General features: G+C 46.9%; 7 protein-coding genes across 7 annotated transcripts; 2 read left to right on the top strand and 5 right to left on the bottom strand.

Annotated features, from left to right (window-relative positions):
- Positions 1-755: 755 nt before the first annotated feature.
- On the bottom strand, positions 756-3,981 carry V8C40DRAFT_283833 (NRPS-like enzyme; the record flags this gene model as incomplete). Its single annotated transcript, XM_083222040.1, has 2 exons — positions 756-2,910; positions 2,975-3,981. The coding sequence occupies 2 exons, from the start codon at positions 3,979-3,981 to the stop codon at positions 756-758; spliced, it is 3,162 nt and encodes a 1,053-aa protein (XP_083067935.1).
- A 2,141-nt stretch (positions 3,982-6,122) lies between these two features.
- On the bottom strand, positions 6,123-8,640 carry V8C40DRAFT_283829 (aromatic alcohol reductase; the record flags this gene model as incomplete). Its single annotated transcript, XM_083222039.1, has 5 exons — positions 6,123-6,224; positions 6,284-6,669; positions 6,731-7,213; positions 7,637-7,974; positions 8,042-8,640. The coding sequence occupies 5 exons, from the start codon at positions 8,638-8,640 to the stop codon at positions 6,123-6,125; spliced, it is 1,908 nt and encodes a 635-aa protein (XP_083067934.1).
- A 1,318-nt stretch (positions 8,641-9,958) lies between these two features.
- Positions 9,959-12,053, top strand: V8C40DRAFT_257657 (MFS general substrate transporter). Its single transcript, XM_083218541.1, has one exon. It carries the CDS (start codon positions 10,136-10,138, stop codon positions 11,720-11,722), a length of 1,587 nt encoding a protein of 528 aa, XP_083067933.1. The 5' UTR covers positions 9,959-10,135; the 3' UTR covers positions 11,723-12,053.
- On the bottom strand, positions 11,919-12,744 carry V8C40DRAFT_270788 (NAD(P)-binding protein; the record flags this gene model as incomplete). Its single annotated transcript, XM_083220217.1, has 3 exons — positions 11,919-12,117; positions 12,177-12,447; positions 12,507-12,744. The coding sequence occupies 3 exons, from the start codon at positions 12,742-12,744 to the stop codon at positions 11,919-11,921; spliced, it is 708 nt and encodes a 235-aa protein (XP_083067932.1).
- A 202-nt stretch (positions 12,745-12,946) lies between these two features.
- V8C40DRAFT_257656 (SDR family oxidoreductase) lies at positions 12,947-14,456 on the bottom strand. The gene has a single exon (XM_083218540.1). The coding sequence runs from the start codon at positions 14,100-14,102 to the stop codon at positions 13,209-13,211; it is 894 nt and encodes a 297-aa protein (XP_083067931.1). The 5' UTR covers positions 14,103-14,456; the 3' UTR covers positions 12,947-13,208.
- A 354-nt stretch (positions 14,457-14,810) lies between these two features.
- On the bottom strand, positions 14,811-16,480 carry V8C40DRAFT_283826 (FAD/NAD(P)-binding domain-containing protein; the record flags this gene model as incomplete). The annotated part of the gene is made up of 1 exon (XM_083222038.1): positions 14,811-16,480. The coding sequence occupies one exon, from the start codon at positions 16,478-16,480 to the stop codon at positions 14,825-14,827; it is 1,656 nt and encodes a 551-aa protein (XP_083067930.1). The 3' UTR covers positions 14,811-14,824.
- A 1,218-nt stretch (positions 16,481-17,698) lies between these two features.
- Positions 17,699-19,047, top strand: V8C40DRAFT_270785 (sedoheptulose 7-phosphate cyclase; the record flags this gene model as incomplete). The annotated part of the gene is made up of 3 exons (XM_083220216.1): positions 17,699-18,069; positions 18,127-18,488; positions 18,566-19,047. 3 exons carry the CDS (start codon positions 17,699-17,701, stop codon positions 19,045-19,047), a joined length of 1,215 nt encoding a protein of 404 aa, XP_083067929.1.
- Positions 19,048-20,088: the final 1,041 nt, after the last annotated feature.

Genomic DNA, 20,088 nt, shown 5'->3' with positions numbered 1-20,088 from the left:
GCTTAATTTCTCCTTCTGCTGTCTATTGTTAATCTTCTCTTGCGGCAGCTTATTGGCCATATTGGCCACAGGAGCCATATCGAGCTGGCTTAATATCCGTAGAAAATATGCTGCAATACTAGAGACCGACAGAGACCGCCTTATAGTGACAGCTGGTATTCGTATAGATTCTGTTCAAAGTTTTTATTAATTTAAGAACAAGAACATCGACACTCGAGGACCCGATGGAATCGTGCCGGACGAGCTGCATGGCATGTTGCAATCTTTGGAAGAGTATGCATCCCAGGTGCCGAGATATAAATCACGGAAGTACTAAAAACTCAAAAGTCTCCGGCTGATGACTGGGGTTATCGATCACTGGTATCTAATAAAATATGTCATGGCACATCAGGTTGGCGCTATTCGTAATCTACTGGTTGGTCCCGAGACGGACGACTAATGACGCTGAAATCAAGGCAACTGATACGCGAAGATGTCAATAAAAATCTGTGAAAGATTTCTCTACTGTGAAGCTATTGGTAGTCCAGACAGTCTCACATTTTCATCGCTGCTTCATCAAGGAGTCATATTAGTAGTACGTCGAGACAATTGTAGTCGCCATTCAAGAAGCTTTTCCAGAATATTAATGGTGGAATCTAAAACTATAATGCCACATAATCTATTAATGTCTAACGTAATACTATACACAGGGAAACAAATCTCAACAGCCAGTGATATTCTGGTGCTACATCATCCACACCCAACTCCCTCTAGTCTCAAAAATTCCAGCCTTCACACCATTTTCGCATTAGCTCAGGTGTGATAGGTTGCAAGGCAGCAGCCGTCTCGCTCTTGGAGGCTGTACGCGTCATGGCAAAGCTGAGCGGAGCCGCACCGCTCTTGTCTGCTTCGCTCAAACCCCGATATGTGTCGATAAGTTTGACACCTGGATTCTTGTCGACATTTCCTCCTTCTGCAGCCGATACTTCGAGCAGTGATACCCATTTGTCAAGGCTGACGACTTCCTTGATTCGATCTCCGTAAAAGTCTCGCAAGACTTCAACCACTTCGGGCCATTGGACCTTTGTAGGGTTTTGGGCGTGGAAGTAGCCGCTAATCTCGGAGAGAGAGACAGGCTTCGATATTCCGGCAAGATCAATTAGAATACCAGCGACATCCTCAGTTGCAACCCAGTCGACATTCTGATATATTCCGAGCCTTTGTGGAAGAGCACCAAGGTACAGTGAACTAGCAATCAAGCTGGGTACAAACTCCTGCGGGTTCCAAATGCCATTTCCTTCCTTTGGTCCTGCAATTTGACCAACTCTCACAGATGCAGCTGCCAAACCAGACTTTTCCGCCGCTGCATCCAAGATCCAGCCACTAGCCAGCTTGGATATTCCGTAACCCAGATCCGCCAGAGTCGGGTCTTCGAGACGTCGCTCAGGCACAGGTTCACTGGCCGTCCAGTTGATCGCAGTGCCGATGCTTGATACAAATACCAGAGCTACTTTCTTGGATGCTGCGCCAGCAAAGTCAACAAAGTGGCGAACTCCGCGAATATACGGCTCAAATGAAGCAATGCTCATGTTGAAGTTGACTGGCCAAGCGTTGTGAATAATTCTATCAGTCGAAGAGAGCAATTCTGCGTATTTTGCAGCGTCGAGCCCAAATTTTGGCTTGGAGACATCCACACCAAGGAATTCGACCTTGGCAAAGTCAAGGGAAAGGCTGCGGCTTGCGCTCACGACCAATTGCCGAGAAAAGCCTCCATCACCGCCACGGTTGAGTGCGTATACTTTACTGACGCGTGATGACGAGATGAGTTGGTCCAATATGTACGAACCTAGAGATCCAGTTGTTCCAGTAACAATGACTGTTTGATTAATATCATTGGGGTTCGCCTGGGATGCGTTGCTCTCTGGCAAGTCTTGGGTATACTTTGCGACCATGTCCTTCATGTCCTTGATCTGTTGCGCATGATAACTTTCAGAAATCTCCTGACCATCAGACTTAGATATGGATCGGAAGAGGAATTCTGCAAGACGATCGACCGAAGGGTTGGAGTAGATGACGCGAGTGGCGATGATACCCTCGTCAAATTCGACTCCAGCCCTCTTCAAGCCGCCTCTTAACAACTTGCTGATAGTCATGACTTGCAGTGAATCAATCCCAATACCGAAAAAGTCTGCATCTCGCTCAAGCTGCTCAATCCCGAGCTTGTCTCTCAGGAGTTCATGGATCGAAGACGCTAATCCTTCTCGACTGGTGATGTCGAGGGTGACGTTGCTCAAAGCGGCTTCAGCGCGATCATAGATACCGTCAATGTACTCTTTGTACAAGTTGACTGTTTGAACTCTTTGCACAGTGCCTTTGCCGGCGATAAAAAATGGCATATTCGGGTCAGAAAGTGCAACCAGCTCCCGTACAATCTGACCATGCGCCACGGTGTGCTCGTTTGCTTGCTGAATAAGGGGCCAAACGTCATCAATCAGTGCCTCCGCCTCGGTATCGTCTTTCAGCAGACCTTTAGGTTCAAGGATCATTGCCGGCTGGAATCTTTCCTGGCCAACCACAAGGACGTTCTTGACAGAAGGATGACTGACGACAATGTCTTCAATTGTCACGGGATTGAGCTTCTCTCCATTGGAGAAGACAATGACGTTGTCGTTTCGTCCGTAGTATTTGTAGTGATCAGGCAAGGTATCGTGAACCTGGAACAAGTCACCCGTGACAAACTCTTGTTTGTCCGGAAAGTTATAGAATGTAGGCTGTAGGCCTGGGTCCAAGGGATCTTTACGCTGAATCGTAAGCCCGTAAATCCCATCCCACATTGTAGGTGTAAATTTTGCCCCCATAACTTTCGTATTAAAGATAAAGTATTGCCAAAGCTTGGGATCTGGCTGAAATTGCAGTGCCATGGGGAAAGCCCTAAGATGCCGTTAGCTCATGCTCATTATTTAAATGGTTGACATTGCTCGGTTTGTATACTTACTCGCTGGATCCTAGCATGTTGATGAGGAATGCACCATTGGCCACGAGTTTGTCCCCCACGGCGCCTGAAAGGTTGCCTCCACTGTAGCTGATAAGATTGAGCTTTGTTATCGCTTTAAGACCGTCCTCCGTCTGTGACATGCCGTCAATGATTGATGGCGGCAATAGAGCCGCGTCCACACCAGAGTTGGCCAGGCATTCTTTGACCAAATCTTCGCTCAATGGCCTCTCGGGAATACCTAATGCGCAAGGCAAGCCATAGTAGACAGTAAACATTATGGAGGAAGCAATTCCAACACCATGGAACAGAGGCATCGGGCTAAACAATCGTGACGCTCGAGAAGCCCATCCCTCGTATAGAGAAGGGTTATTTCGTTCGTCACGATAGTGCCGGAGGGCACCGCAGAGTTGAATATTAGCCTGGTTAATCACAATGGGCTTTGGCATTCCAGTTGAACCGCTCGTATGCATAGCGATCCAAGGATGCCATCGGGACTCGTATGCCGTGTATTGATAAGGGAAATAGTCTGTCTTGGCTGTGATCCATTCCTTGGCACTCGGCACTTGAGAAGCGTGCATCTGTCTCTGTGCAAGTACCTTCTTAATCACTGGTTGATAACCTTCTCCGTAGAGAAAATAGTGACAGTCGGTAGCTTCCAAAAGGGACAGCTGACCCTCGATGGTGTTTCGAGGCGAAGTGAAAAACGCTTTGCACTTGGCCTTGATGCAGGCAAGCATAATGATGATGTATCGTACATCATTTGGTCCGATATAGGCAATAGTTGGGAAGTTGTCTTCTCGGATATGCTTGGCGGCCATCTTTTTGATGGTGTGGGCGACATGGTTGACGGCATTGGCCATCTGTCCATAGGTCACTGGCTGCCAGCCATCTTGAGGTTGACTTGATCGTGGAACAAAAATGAACGGACGGTTTGGCTCTTTTGCAGCATCATCGTCAATGATATTGATGAGCGAGCGTGTCTCTTGAGATTCGACGACTGAACCCATATTGGTTGTTGCTTTTTTTCTTTGTAAGGGTTTGTTTGTACCGATGAGAAGTGAATGTTTAGATTTATCTGACAAAGAGCATCAATATATATGATTTAGAACTCCCCTATTTGAATATTGTATGTCTTGTATGTCAATTCCATTGGAATCGCTAAAGTGCCTACCGAGGCATTGCAGACGCAATACCGAGATATCTATCCCACCGGCTTTTACCCAGGGCTACCCTTACTCTATGATACGTTATACGAGATCCAAGTTGAGTAGAAGGGTTGCATTATTCCAGAACGTGACCTATCCGTGGCCACTGGTCCGTGGAGAGTCCACTATGGCCAGGTATTATTCAGGGGCATTACCGCGGACAATAGCTGGCGGTTGTCTCTGGCCCTATCCAATGGGAGTTCTATACCACTGCGCAGTGTCCCACCATGTTCTCTTTCGGGAAGCCAATGGGATGTAGATGACAAGTTGACAACTTGAATATATTTATGAATACTGAACTATGACGATCCTATGAATAATCCAGCATTGAAAAGATGGAGGATAAGTATATTCGCTCTAATTGAAGGCTGCTTATAAATCTACCTGTATACCACCTGAAAATACTCCCCATAGCCTACCTATGATTAACTGCATATTTAGGTCTTCCGAAGACTAAAGCGGTAGATGCCTTGACGCAAAACGTTGAACTTTTTGCGTGGCGAAATGACAAATAAGTGGCGACACATAACGCGCTTCCATATTCCAACAAATGCAAGCTTCCAATGATGAAGATGAAGCAGCACTGTTTCTTGATCTTCGAGGCCAGTTGTCTCGGAGATCAGTGGGATGTTAACTCAACTTTTCCATGGCCCCTATGTTTATAAAGTGCTCCATCCGCGGACTTTTTCTAGAACAGCGAAGCCCCCTCTCCAGAGCGGCTTCTGCGGCAATGATATCATTAGTAGCGTTAAAGATTTGGGGGCGATGAGAGATTTAAGGAAAATATAGATCGTGTGGCGCTCAAGGGCCGTTCCGAATACTTGCCGAACGCGATCTAGAGAAGAGATTCTCCGTACGCGTGTTGACACAGAAATAAGCAGGGTATATATGGGGCCATAGGTACAAGCTTTGCAGATCTACACGGGGGGTTCACTTAAATGGGGGACAAAGACAAATACGAAGCACCAGAAGAAATCGGTTCGGCCGCCGTTGTGCATCCGTGCCGGGCAGCGGTATCCGCGGGCTGTTGCGGACTCATGCGGCAATTAACATGCTAAAGCGGTCAAAACCCGTCTGCATAAGAGAAACCATGTATGATTGAGAAGGGGTCAAAGCTCAGACAGGTGGTATCCAGACGGAACTTTCCGTCAACGGCAGAAATGAATCGTGAGATCATTTGTGGATTTCCCAGTTGTCAATATGCTCTAGATAACAGTTTATCAAGCCCGGGCGGTGACAAGGATTGTTCGGAATTATCTTTGAGTAGGCCACTTATAAATTACACTGAAACTTGTTATTCAGCCTTCTAAAAATACAAATTTGCACATCTCAGCGCAGTGATTCATATTCTAGGATTCTATGGAGGCGCGTGTAATGTCGCGATCTCCTAATACTTCTTCGCTGTAATCGGACTTCCAAGCATGGACATGTGTTGGAAAGCCTTTTCAGGGTAAATAGGAGAAGAAACGCGATATTACCAGCTTAAGCTAAGAAATTATCTTATTGTGAGAGTAAGATTCTGTCTCACCCTGTAATGACAACAGCCAGTCGCTTCGTAACATGGATATGTATCTTGGAGTGTCTAATGTGCTTGCAGAGTTCATTCAAGTATGCTTTGTTTAAACAATTCAAACGCTCGGTAACTTTTTACAGTCCATGATACAAATACAAAGTTCGCTGAGAGAAACCCCGCATCAAATAGCCATCTCGTTTCCTATATCTGAGACATCTCATCTGAAGACCAATTCGAAGAAAAATCAGCGATGGCTCAGAAGTCCCAGATTAACCTGGATTACTGTAGGTAAATGTGGAATTGCATGATGTTTGTTTGCGAGGCAAAGATACACATTGATCGCGGAGTTGAGTGAAGCAACCGCAATTAGAAGACGTATTCCTCGCCGTGTATCACAGAGATTGCAAACTTCAGATCCTTTTTCATTGCATCAAGGGATGAGAACGAAATTTGATGATACTTGATGCGAAATGGATGGGTAAGGATATTTTCCGACGGATAGTCTAATCGATCGAGGAATGAAGAAGGGATCCTAGCAGTATAAAAGTAAAGGCATGGCTTATCCATTGCCGTATGTGCAAGGAGGAAAACTTCGTGAGCCTTTGATTCGCCATCCGATGCGTCTTCCCTGTTCGGCGTATCCGCTTGTGTCCCTGCAACGGTGTGCTGTCGACGCTGCTGCTTCTGAGCCAAGGCTATTAAAACGGCCGCAATATATGGATCTTCGACCTCGTTGACAGGCCGCACGTTTTTCTTTTTCTTCTCTGCAATCCTATACTCTGGTGAGCTTCTCTCGACATTGCCAGGGAACCTAATCGACATGTTGCGTTGCTGACTGACGTCGCGAAGACTGAGAAACGCAAGACTGGGCCCGTCGGCTTCGTATGAAGTGCGCGAGAAAATACCATAGGTATAGAGATTGGTAACATGACGGCCGTTGAAGTAAAAAGCGAGGCCAGAGCTGAATTGTGATTTGCCTTGGTTAGTAATTATTCATCGCTGCCAGGTCATATTGAGGGGATACTTGCTGCTTGTCACGGGTCATGCCACATTTTCTGAGAATGTCTCGCACGACGTTGGATAGGATTAAAGGGAATGTAAACCTGGAAAATTCCTTTACAGCACGTCGAATAATGATGTCAGGAGGTAATTTTGTGGTATTCCATTGGACTTGGTCTCTCCCAGTCTCTCCTTGGGACTGTCCTTGGAAGCCTCCGGCGTTTTTAGCATGACGGGCAATCTGCTCTTTCTCGATCTTAGCATGGAATTGACAGCCCAACAGCTCTAGGTGCTGTAGTTTCCAATACAACGGCTTCACGTAGAGGCTCTTTCGGCAGTGTTGTCGAAGAATGCCATTTATGGACGATGGCTCGGGTGGACGAATCAAGGCAAGAAGACATGGAGAGAGGCCCGGAGATGACGCGTCATGGTGATGGAGAGCGCGCTGCTTCTTGGATATCTGTGTATCGGTGTCGTCTTCAACTTCACCTTCTTCTGTCTTTCGCTTCAGGTTGCAGATGCCTTTGCCTTTGGTAGCGACGGGCGTTTCACCGTCGGTTTGGAGCGTAATTGATGATAAGCGACAAGCCTCATAATCCAGTGCGTCAGAAGGCACTGCGTCTGCCATTTTTCGGGAATCTCACGAGTGATAGATATTATGAAGATGAAGACATGCATAGCTCTGTCTCGTGACGGGATGGAAGTTCACATGTAACTTGGAAGTTGCATATGCCCAGTGTGGCGTCGCTGAGCAAGTGCGTGCCACAGACAGTCTCAAGAATTACGCATACATTAAGGTTGATATCAATAAAAAGACAAACAAGCATCGCCACAGGGTTATTGGATAACAAACAACACGTCAATTCCGCCTAGTACCTCCAAGAGTCTCTCGTGTGGGCTCATAATATATAACTTGATATTCGCATCCCACCTATTACTTATAACTGTTGGCATGTTTTCGAACTGCCTCTTCAAGACTCTCCATTCCACCGTTACCCAAACCAATATCTTCGTTTGAAAAGTGGCCATACATGGCACCGCCAGTTGCCCAGATACGACGCAAGGCTGCCACCACCGCCCATGGACTTCCCTTTTCCCACATGCTCCCTTCTGCGGCCTCGTGATCGGCCAGAGAGATGTACTTTGCACTAAATTTGACCCCAAGCTGCTTCTCATACTCACTTAACACCTCATTTGAAGTCTTGACAAAGGATGCCACTCTCAAAACAGCATTGTGGGACTCTTCTGGATGGCGCAACGCTGCGACCACTGCCGTTCCCGCACTGATGAAGCACTTTCATTAGCCCTTGTTCCGCACATTGTCTTCTATAGAGGCTAGGTGTTACTCACTCTTTCAAAGTTGTGAAGCCAATCTTTGTGTCTCCATCCCCAGTCAAGATTGCTTCCCTTCCCACCACATCAACTCCTCCAAGTCCGTCACTCCACTTTCTCTGGTCCACCCACATGTCAAAGTACGGCCCCACGATTAAGTAGGTCACATTTAGCTGCTTCGTGTTTTCGCGGATAAATTTCCGAATTGCAAGCTTTGTTTGATGTGGCTTCTCTTGTGTACTCCGTTCATTATGCTCTGGATCTGTGCCAAACTCTGAAGGGAAAAACCAGCGTACAGTTGGGGACTCTTCAGCCAGTCGGATGAGCTCCTTCTGAGTCTCAAGTGCGCCTCTTCCAAGACAGCTGATAACTGTATCTACTCCGCTGTAGGCCGTTTCGATGTCCTGGGGATTCGTGACATCTCCCAGCACAACAGACACCCCGGACGATTTCCAGCCATCGATTAGATCGGACTTACTTGCAGCCGTCTCCTTCGAAGTAAGGATAGAGACACTGGGGAATGCCGGACTGGCATTCACAATGGCGCCCATAATCGCTTTACCGACATTGCCGGTCGGGCCAAGAACTAGAATATGAGAAGGCTGAAAACTCGCCATAGTCGTGGATTGTACGTGGAATTGGATGTTCTCAAAGGATCAAGCACATGAAGGGGCTGATTGGTTTCTTCTGAAGACAACACTGCATGAGAAGCGGGATGCCGTAAATATATAGTCTGCATTACATACAACCATAATGATGCACGGTATGTACATTTGAGAGATAGTCACTGCACTTTCAATTAGAGTCTTACTCTATTATACGTGTGGAATCACAAGCAGTGCTTCGCCCAGATGACTTGGAAGATTGGTTAAGCAGCTGTAAGACTCGACTACATGTACTCGTATGAGCTAGGCGGAGACTAGTAAATGCTCATCCTGCATTCCCCCACATGCTAGGACAAGAAAGGACAATGCTCATTTGCTAGCTACATCATCATTGATCCTTTCGCTTTCCAGAGGAGTCATCTGCATTATCCTATGCCTTTACTTTCCCTCTATCTTGTTTGTCGCCAGTGTCATACCCTCTAGCCAATTTTGAAAGCCGGATTACAGTATTTCCCTTTTCGACTCCGGAGATAACCACTACATAATAGGAAATGTCCACATTCCCAACTAAATTGACCAACACACCTGGAGGCATGGGCTTACCAATAGCCAATTCGCAACTTGGTTAGTTTCAGCGAGCGGACTATATTTCGGCACAAGGTTCCGGCCGGTTGCTTACCCGTGGCAGCATCTTGCCAATCATGGTAACCCAATCGCCGGTATTGGAATTCTTGCTTGAGAGGGTGCTTTAGTCATTGAGCACTCTGAGCTGGCTTTTCGTGAACGTTCCAATGCGCTCTCTGTATTAGCACCACCCCTTTACAGTTTATGAAACTGAAACGATCATCAGGTATAATGCCTGGATTCATGAGCTTCCACTTTATAGCCACCAGAATGGACCAATTGGCTCCAGCTACGAGCTAATCGTACACAGGCTCGAGAAATAAAGAAAGCACTCCGCAAGAAAACACGTTGCAGATGTTATCCAAGAGGCACGGCAACAGCCGGTTGGGTCTCCCAAACGATTGACAATTGTAATTGATTACTAGATGAGAATCATTGATCAATATTCTCAATAAGATACAATCCGCGGCCAATCTTGGAACCGATATCGGAATGCATTTAGCCTACTTACACACACGCCAAAGTTCGCTATCTCGATCCGTATCCTGCGGCTTGTAATTTACGTGATGAATCGACTTATAAGTAGAAATAGGAAGTGCATTTGTAATCCAGAGGGCGAAACTAGTGCATCTCAATCACATGCTTGAGCCACTGGTCACTATAAGAAGGTAAGCGTGGATCATCAATCTGTCCTGACCACGCGTCGACTCAACTGGCCACGTATTCTGTCAATGGCCAGAACGAGTGTTCTACAAATTCTAACTTGCGAGATATAAATGGCATAACCAGCAGTCGCCGTAATTATGTCCTCAGGCCTACAAAAACACGCCAGGCAAAGAAAAAAAAAGCTCTTTGTTGAGTCTTCACACAAACTACAGCAATCATGTCGCCCTCACCAGCGACTTTAACTATCGAACTGCACACAGTTCCAAATCCTACTGCGAATATATTCAGCGAGCTCTCCCAGCCAACTGAACCTGCCGAGCCCCATATCCTAGTCTCAAAGAGCCGAACAGTTGCCATCATCTTCTGCATCACATGCATCAGCGGCATCAGCAATCTCTTGGCCGGGCTATTGACGGTTTGCATTCCAGTAATCGCAGAAGACTTGAATTTTCCTCCAGAGCTTCAACTTTGGCCAGCCTCGGCCTTTGCTCTAGCATGCGGTTGCACGCTTCTTCTCTGCGCCAGTGCGGCCGATGTCGTCGGTTGTCGACGGGTTTGCTTGGTTGGCGCCCTTTTGCAATCTGCAAGCGCATTAGGCGCTGGATTGTCAAAAAGTCCTTCACAATTGATTGCTCTTCGAGCTATTGCAGGAGTAGCCGCATCTTTCTGCTTACCCAGTGCTGTTGGGATCGCAGCTCGTGCTTTTCCCGCTGCGAGCAGCCCTCGAAGTCGAAGCACCGCATTCGCCGCTATGGGCAGCGGCCAGGCGGTGGGCTTTGGATTGGGACTAGTATTGGGCGGCGTCTTCAGCGGTACGATTGGCTGGCGTTGGGGATTCTACATCACGGCGATTCTCAATCTTGTCGTGCTACTGGTGGCTGTGTGGGCATTACCAGCAGGTATAGATGGTGTTGCTCTGGGCCGAGAGACTCTCCATCATCTTGCACGAGACATCGATTGGATTGGCTGTGCAATTATTAGCACGGCACTTGCACTTCTGTCGTATGAGCTGGCTGTTGTGTCAGGGTCTGATGCGAGCGAGAGAATACGTGAGCCTGCAAACTTGGTCATGCTCTGCGCTGGAGTTGCACTTCTGCCTGCCTTTGCAGCATGGATGCATTATCAGAAACAACGAGGGCGACCAGCTTTGATCCCTAATGACATTTGGAAGAACTTGCCATTCACCACCGTCTGCGTAACCGTCTTCTTAATCTGGGGATCTCTCAATGCCAGTGAGCAATTCACGGCATTGTATCTTCAAGAAGTGCGTGGTTTTTCTCCTTTAACCTCATCGCTATACTTCTTACCGGCACCAATTTGTGGCGCATTGATGAATGTTGCCATCGGCATCTTGCTCCCATATCTGAGGCCTTCGTTTGCCGTTCCGATTGGGTGCCTTGTAAGCGGCATCGCTCCATTACTTCTCGCTACACTGTGTGGTGTAGATGGCCCAAATTACTGGCGTGCAGTATTTCAAGCAATGGCCATGAATCCATTGGGAGCAGATCTCATTTATACTATCGCCAATCTTGTGGTGACGTCCGCGTTTCCAACAAAGACACAAGCTTTGGCGGGTGCCGTCTTCCAGATGCTTTCGCAGATCGGAAAAAGCGTGGGCATTGCAACAACTGCAGTGATTGCGCAGCAAGTTACCGCATCTTCACAAATTCACAATATGAATGAAGCCGTGTTACGGGGTTACAAGGCTGGCTGGATATATAACTGTGGGCTGGGTTTTGCATCGGTCCTGGTAAGCCTTTGGGGTCTTCGAAGTGTAGGTAAACTTGGTGTTAAGATGGATTAACTGGGTACTTCTGATGATATGACAATACGTCGTTCGGAGATTCGGATGAAGTAGTTTTAAACTTCTTCAAAAGCTATTACCGCTCTAATCCCAGGCAGCACCATGCTAGCTCTCGAATAACAAACAAGAGTATTGCTGCAAATCGCAAGTCCATACCACAAGTCAATAGCAGAGAAAACAGCCTGTCCTCACACAATCATGCGCCGGGAAAACGGCCGCCATGTATCGGGTTCTCATCAAACTTGACGTACCCTTTTCCTTTGACGAAGGTTGCATTCCAGGGCCCTTGATGCTTTCCTTCGGCCAATTCAATATAGAAGTTTGCATGAGCCTCAGCATCTAGCTTATCATATGCTGGCTCTCCATTCGATTCCCGCTCATCTGTGTGATAGAACCTGTATTGTGCACATCATTGTCAGCATCATCGCGTCTCGCTGGGAACGTATGCGCATACTTGTAGCCAGAGCTCCTGTAAACTCCAGACAGGTAATGAATCATATGAGCGCTTGCTGATTTTCCCATGCCCATCGAAATTAGAGGCTCCAATGTCATAATATGTAGCTTATTGCTAGTATAAATGAACGTTTTTGATGCATCCGAAGGTAATTCTGCGAAACCCTTGACTGCCTGTTGGGCGGCGGCATAAGCGGAAAAGGTATTAACATGTGCATCTGTGATGACACTTGACAAGGGCTGATCAAATCCTTGAATGGAAAGTATAAAGGCTACCCACGAGATACTTTAGCTCATATCCTCTGGTCTGATGAGTGGAAGACTTCCTTACCGTTATACACAACAACGCTTGGAATCCCTAGTTTGCTTCTAACTTGAGTAAACACATCCTCAACATTGTACGCGTTCGATAGATCGGCTTTGATTGAGAGGTAGTCATCGGGAGTATCCGCTACTTTATCTGAGCGGCAGACAACCGCCACCTTGTAGCCGCGGCTGGCGAATGCACGAGCTACAGCAGCACCAATTCGCTGTCCATAGCCCAAAATGAGGACTACTTTTGGAGACATCTTATAATGGGGTCGAAGTTCGTTGAAGAATATCTGTATTTGGCTTCAATATGAGTTAAAAATCTCGTCTTATAAGAGTGCTGTATACATCGTACGCGTACAACGCCCCTCGGTTTATATAGAAGTATTCATTTGTTGATTACATACAACTAGGTTATCCTATTTATTTTATTGGCTTACATCAAAGCCATTGTAAAGGGTGACACGAGCAAGTCCGCGGGCGTGTAAGCTGAACAGAGCTCCCCGCAGGCATGGCGTTCTCATGGCTTGCGATAGTCTGGATTAAAGTTGCCCAACTGTGGCTTGTAAACCACCCATACAATTCTGTAATGAGTTGTATTATTCTGCGTTGAATAAGAAAAGAATGAGTTGTGACAAGTAATTTGCTATCTTTGCTGACGCCCCAACTCAACTGACTCTCCAAAGGGTCATCTGCAAGCTGAGAATCCTTCCAGCTTTATTCTTCAAAAGAGTCCCTTTGTAGGAGGATAATTCGATCTCACGTAATCGCGGAACTCTGTTGGTTTGCGTCCAATCAATCTCTCCAAGTCACCCGTTATCTCCTCGAAATTACCAGCATTCATCGCCCGAACCCAAGCCAGTCGGAACTGTGGCAATTGCTCAGGTTGGCCCTCGAATCCTTTCCACTTGAGATACTCCTCCTCGCTAATGTTCTTGGAAGACACTTTCTGACCCTTGGCCTGGCCCAAGATTTCGGCAATCTCCGCAAAAGAAAACGCCTCGTTGCCACTCAGCTTATACGTCTTATTCGCATGTCCCTCCTCCGTCAGCACGGTGACATTGGCCGCCGCGAGGTCGTCACGCGTCACGGGCGCAAACTTGCTTTTGCCAAAGGGAACGTTGATTCCTTCTTCGAGTGCGTTGGCGCCGATATAAAGGAAAAACGTCTCCAAAAAAGGCGGCTGCATCATGATAGTGTAGTCCATTCCACTGGCTTTCAATGCCTGCTCGGTAAAGGTATCACTCTCTGTGACATCCCACATGGCAATGCCAGCACCCTCCTGGCGCTGCACTGAAGTATAAACAACGTGCTTGACGCCGGCTTGCCTTGCAGCGGTGACTACGTTGTAGTGTTGCCGGATGCGATCAGTGAAAGCATGCGCACCAATCATCATAACCTTCTCAATGCCCTGGAATGCGGCGAGAAGCGCATCATAGTCATTGTAATCAGCCTTATATGTCGCAACTCCCTTGTCGGCAAAGCGCTTAAGCTTATTGGTAGGGTCTCTCGAAATGGCGGCAAGCTGCAACGCTGGCAGTTTTTCGAGAAGTAGATCAAGCGTTATACCGCCGAGGTGCCCTCCTGCGCCCGTGACCAGAATCTTGCCTGCAGCCATTGCTCCGAGATGGGCCCCAAAGTAAGGGATAGGTCTCGTGAATTAATGTGCCGCGGTGTTTTTCGATGTTCGATGTCAACCAATAGCTTAATTGCTCAATATAATATAAGATAAGTTGTAGAAACCCAAGGGTGTGTTTTGCATACACAACATTGCTGAATCTTCTCGCATTATGTAGGCAGGGTCTGGCAACTCTTCAGAACTCAGCTCGGAACAAGTTGCCATTCTTCCAAAATAGGTCCTTAGTTCATCATGTATCAGCATGACTATTTGGGTTCGTAGATACAAGAAGTCACTTCACAACTCATTCTATTTCTTGTTTAATCGTCAAGTAGCCACTATCGAGGCAGCGAGGGTCCCCAAAAACCCCACTCGCGTGGCTTAAGATGGCTAGAAATCCTTCGGAAATTCTTGAACCATCTTACAAACTGGAAAACGAGTGTGGAGCAAAGCCGGATCTCGGTGGTCCACTGAAATACGATTGCCGTCTTGAGGAGAATTCACATGATATAACAGAGAAGGCCTCCAAAACAGAGCGATTGCATCAAGACAGTGTGCAGTATCGCTTCAGATAGAATTTGTACTTGCCAAGAACACCAGCTATTGGCAGTTTAGATAATCACAAAAAATGTGAATGAGTGAAGCACTAAAGATGTTATTGTTCGAGTTAAAGCAGGTACTATGCTTGATAAAGAAAGTACAAAAAATCTGCTTTCGGACCTTTAAAGAGATAGAAGATGCTTGCCTAGTCTTTGAGCAAGTGCCGTCAAAGTCAAGGTCGGGTTTGCTGCTGGACTGACTGGAAAAACAGATAGATCGCATACAAAAAGATTGTCAAACCCGTCAACTTTGAGATCAGCATCCACTACCCTAGAACCGGGTTTTCCTCCCATCCGCATCGTACCCACTTCGTGAGCTGCCGCGCCGAATCCGGCTTTGGAGAGATTCGGCAATGGTACCTGTTCCATAGCCAGCACTCTGCCAATACGTTGAGTAAGACCTCTCATTTCCTCTAGGTATTCTGAGTTGTCATCGAGACATTCAATCGCTAAAGTTGGCGTTGGCTCGGGTAAAACGAGAACTCTATTCATGTCTTTTAGCCTGGCGGAGAATTCGTAAACCACCTGAATTGTACATCTAGGTGTGTCGGCTCCGAGCTTATGGACCTCAATCTTGCTAAGTCGTCTGCCATCATGGCCCAAATAAACCGTGGGGAACCTCTGGTCTTGTGTGGCGCCTAAGAATGTGCTTGTATTGATGATGAGGTCGAGTAAGACCCAGTCATCGCAGTCCCCAAATCTTACCCAACTCTGGAGTTTGAGGGGTTGGGTGTTCAAGTTCGCAATAGTTTCACCTCCAAAAATTTCGAACCGGGCTCCCCAAAGGTCGTGCTCCATTAATCCTTTGCCAACAAGGCTGGTATCACTTCCATTGCCGATACCACTTCTCAAAGCAATATCTGCACTTCCGATAGTTCCGGCAGAGAGGATTACTTTAACCCCTTTACTGACTGGAATTTTGCTCTCTTGTCCAGAGGAATCGCGCACCGTCAAGCTAGTGATCGGAAGCTCGCCGTTTCCCTCGCCTGACCTGTTGACCGTAATAACCTGGGTCTTGGAAAGCACTGTGAGTCGCTCGTCTCTGTTATAGACTCGATTGAGGATCCAATTGACGGTGCTATAAGCCCCCATGGGGAAGTGATAAAGTCTCTCACCCGAAGTAAACTCCGCGGCCATAGGGCAGCAAGTAAACTCACAATCCTCTATCTGGTTGAGGGTCCCAATAACTTTATCGATGGCGCCATTAACGTTAGCATTTATGTTGTTTCTGGGGTATGGTACATCCAGAGATGCGTTGGGATTATTGGTAAGAAGCCTGTACGCCTCATTGTAGCCGTCGTTGAACAAATACGAGCAAACATCCCTCGGAAAGTACTTCTTGGCATCGTCTTTATGGAGCATTGGCGTGTAGAGGCCCCAAACATTGCTGCGTCCGCCGATGCAGTGCACGGGACCACCGACGTACTCATGAGATCGTGAAGTCGCCGTATTGATGGTCTCCTTCACTGCGTTGAACACAATGTTATTGTCCTCGAAGGGGCCTTCAGAGATACTCTGGTTCCAGTGAGGACGAGACGCATTCAGGCAATGGGTACTGAACATCAAGCCACCTTGCTCTATTAGAAGCACGCGCGGCTTCTTCTTCTTCTCCCCTTCCTCATTCTTCTCCCCCCTCTCCTTCTTCTTCTCACCCTCCTCAATCAGGGTTCGGGCTAGAACTCCTCCTCCAATGCCACTTCCCACGATAATATAATCGTAGAAGCCATTTGCGCTGAATCGGGCGACGTCCGCGGCAGTGGCAGCAAGAAATTCGTTCATTTTGCCCAAGGCTTGAGGTTAGGATATCTGCAGTAGCGACTGTTTGCAAGTTACGTTAATGTAGGTTGATGTGGGTAAACTAGATTCGTAAGAACATGCTTTGTATAACACGAAGATGTTGTACGTACGACCTTCAAAGACAGATGACGAGGCCTCAATTTCTTTGGATTGTAGTGATTTCGATAAGTTGAAGGCATGGTTCTGAATTTGAAAGCTGGGGAACCCTATCTAAATATCAAGAAGCGAACTGAACTGGAAAACTAAAGGACTTGCTGGTCACTGTGACTAGAATTGTCCGGATGCCCTATCAATACCCAATTCGCCTAATTTTGAAATACGATAGATAGACAGAAGCGAATAGAATTGTCCGGGTGCCCGATCCATGCCCAATTTGCCTTACTTTAAAGTATAATAAATGAATATAGCAACAGCAAGGCAGCCGCCTTGCTGTTGCTGCATAGCTTTTGTCCCAAGGCACTCACAACTACATCCACTCATCACCGCACGTGGAGTTAACATGGGACTATAACAAACAAATTATCCAGCTGCATCGATGCCCAGCCCAATATCGGGCACAGGGAATACTTTAAGAGAGTAGGGTTCCAACATATTCCAAAAGTAACAGGCAATTCAGGATGCCTCCTACCAAGCAAGGGTCAACCTTGTCGTATGCGGTTCGTCTAGCAGCTTACCCCAACTTGTGGGGCATCTATGGCAAAGAGAAAGCCAGTCACGATTAGAAATTTAAGGTTACACAAATGTTAGACCACAATATGTTCCCCGAGCCTCGTCGGCGACTGAAGATGGCTGCATAGATGTAGGCAAAAAAGTGGGTCGAGCCTGAATTCCAACACCGAACTTACATAGTATTGGTAGGAAACAAAGGGTAGAACGAAGCAACCATTATTAATATTACTTATCTCTAATTAAGGAGCATGAAACCTACCTCCGTAGCCTCCACCACACAGTTGTCGAGCCTCGTGTCAGCCGTTTATTGGCCTAAGAGCCCGTGCTGTCCTCGATAATGAAATTCGGGCACTTCGATTCGGCAGTTGGAAGACCATGTGATCCCTTTAAATTCATCCAAAGAAATGAAACACGCACCATACTTCAGCATAGCATAATTACAGGACCCCCTTCACGTAGCCAATAGAGCAGGTGATTCCACAACCACCATTTACATGCAAATCTGTTGCTGCGGCACCACATGCCACAGGAATGTTTCCCCCTCAAGTCCAGCCAACGAAAAGAGGCTACGTTGTATCTGTACGCACAGCCATCGAACATGATTACGACTTTGTCGATCAAGTCTTTAGCTTATCGAACGTCAATCTGGCTTCAGAGTACAAGCCCTGGAATAGGTGTTCACTGATAGTAGATTGTAACGTTCACGCTCTCTACGCAAATCAGATCAAGGCCTACTTCGATTTCCATCATATTCCAGTCAGAGCTGTCCAAATTGAGGTCACAGAGGATCAGAAGAACTTCTCTACTCTGCTGAACGCGTGTGAGATCCTCAAGGGCTTTGAGCTCCTTCGGAGAGAGCCTGTCTTGGTTGTTGGCGGTGGTTTGACCACAGATGTTGTTGGGTAACAGCACCCAATACCTCTCCGGATGTTCTTCCCTACGCTTACAATACTTTCCAGTTTTGCCTGTGCTATCTATCGAAGAGGAACTCCTTATATTCGTGTTCCGACTACACTCGTCGGTTTGGTGGATGCCGCCATAGCCACTAAAGTCGCGGTGAATTGGGATGGTTCCAAAAATCAACTTGGCGCATTCTACGAGCCCCTAAAGACTGTAATCGACTTTCATTTTCTTCGCTCCCTGCCACTCCCCGAAATCCGTAATGGACTTGCTGAAATTATCAAAGTCGCTGCGTGTACTCTACCGGAAATTGTCGACCTGCTGGAGAAACATGGAAATGAGCTTGTCAACACGAAAATTGCCCAGTTAGACGGGGCATCAGATTCCCTTGTCATCGCGTCTGAGCTTATCCTCAAAGAAAGTAAGATGCATGATGATACCCCCAACACCTGTAACCACACCTGCCACTCGTTTAAGGCGTCACTGACGCCGAAATAGGCATTCGAGGTGTGCTGGAGGCGGAGATGCCCAACCCGCGTGAGCAGCAACTGGACCGTTTCATGTTCTTTGGTCATACTTGGTCTCCAGTATTAGAGCTTGTGGCTGTTCCAACGCTTCTTCATGGCCATGCTGTCTCGATCGACATGTGCTATTCCGCTTCTGTAGCATGCGTATTAGGCTACATGTCTGAGAGTGCGAAGATAAGATTTCTTAACATCTGTTCTGCAGTGGGACTAGCGCTAGACCACCCTGCACTTACGATTGACTTGGTCAAAGAAGCAACGAAAAAGGCCATCGCAACTAGGAATGGCTCCATAAGGCTTCCGCTGCCTCTGACCAAGCTAGGTACGCACCTTATCCTCAGCGATGTTCCTTTCTCTGTCCTCGGCAAGGCCTTGCAGGAACATAAAGCAACAGTACGGTCATTTCCTCGCGGAGGTATTGGCATGGATGCGGATGTCAGTATTCGCGTCAACTAAGTAGCATAAGAATCTGCTTTTCGGGAGTTTTCCGGGTTCTGCAGTTAATATGTGATAGCAATGCACTAAGTTCTTGCCACTTTACTTACAGCTGGTGGAAGAGTCCAGGTGCCAAGTCTGAAAGAGCAATATGGTTTGAAGTTTTTCGCTTCATATAAATGTGTGCCTTGCTTAGTCTCGACGTCCACAAACACCTCGCCAGGGCAACTCCCGCTCATCATAGCGGAGGAATTCCGCCGTGTTAAATCGTAAAAGCCCATGGGTACACTTTAAAATATTTTCAAGTCTAGACTTTACATCCAAAGGAGCATCCGGGTGACCTATACTTATTCTCACCTAGCCAGGGTCCACGAAGCCCACCTCCACCCTCGCCGTGGAGTCAACACTTTTTATACCACTTCAGAACTTGAGTACGATAGTGTTGTTACGGCTTCATCAATAATTAATAGGGTTCATCTTCATCACGACGGAATTGGGATGCAGATGACGTTGGCAGGACCGAGAAACATTGTTGTGTTGTGATGGTTAGAGTTGCACCGTTCTCATTGCAGGCTAAATGAATACTTCCGTTGTTAATGAGATAACTCATATATGTGAATCATCGCCGCTACTGATCGTCGATACATAGTTCAAATTAGCGTTAAATGAACCAGTATTAGGGCAATTAAACTCAAGCTCGGATAATTTTGCTTTCAGATACCAAACCTTCGCTAAATCTCGGCCTGAATCTATAGACGAGGTCCCATGATGCAGTACCTAGGTAGACAGCAATGCATATAACTTACATTGTAGTGACGTTTTGAAGGAGGTTAATTAACAATGTTTTCCCATACGCATTGTGTGCATGTGTGTGTATGTGTTGTTGGTTCACCGGAGACCCCTGTGGGGGTGAAAAAGACAGAACACTGAGACATAGCCTCAGATTACCAAGGAACGTTGCTAGTAGTGGTCTTTGGTACATATTTGGGAATAGGGGAGCTACCTAATCAGTTATTAAATGGAAATTTCCTCTAGTTGTAATTAGCAGGAGGTGCCATACGC

The sequence above is a fragment of the Trichoderma camerunense genome (genome assembly GCF_050948025.1).
Source record: "Trichoderma camerunense strain CBS 138272 chromosome Unknown V8C40scaffold_25, whole genome shotgun sequence".
Classification (NCBI taxonomy): Eukaryota; Fungi; Ascomycota; class Sordariomycetes; order Hypocreales; family Hypocreaceae; genus Trichoderma; species Trichoderma camerunense.
The sequence above is the reverse complement of the archived record's forward strand: the minus strand, read 5'-3'. Positions and strand labels throughout refer to the sequence as shown.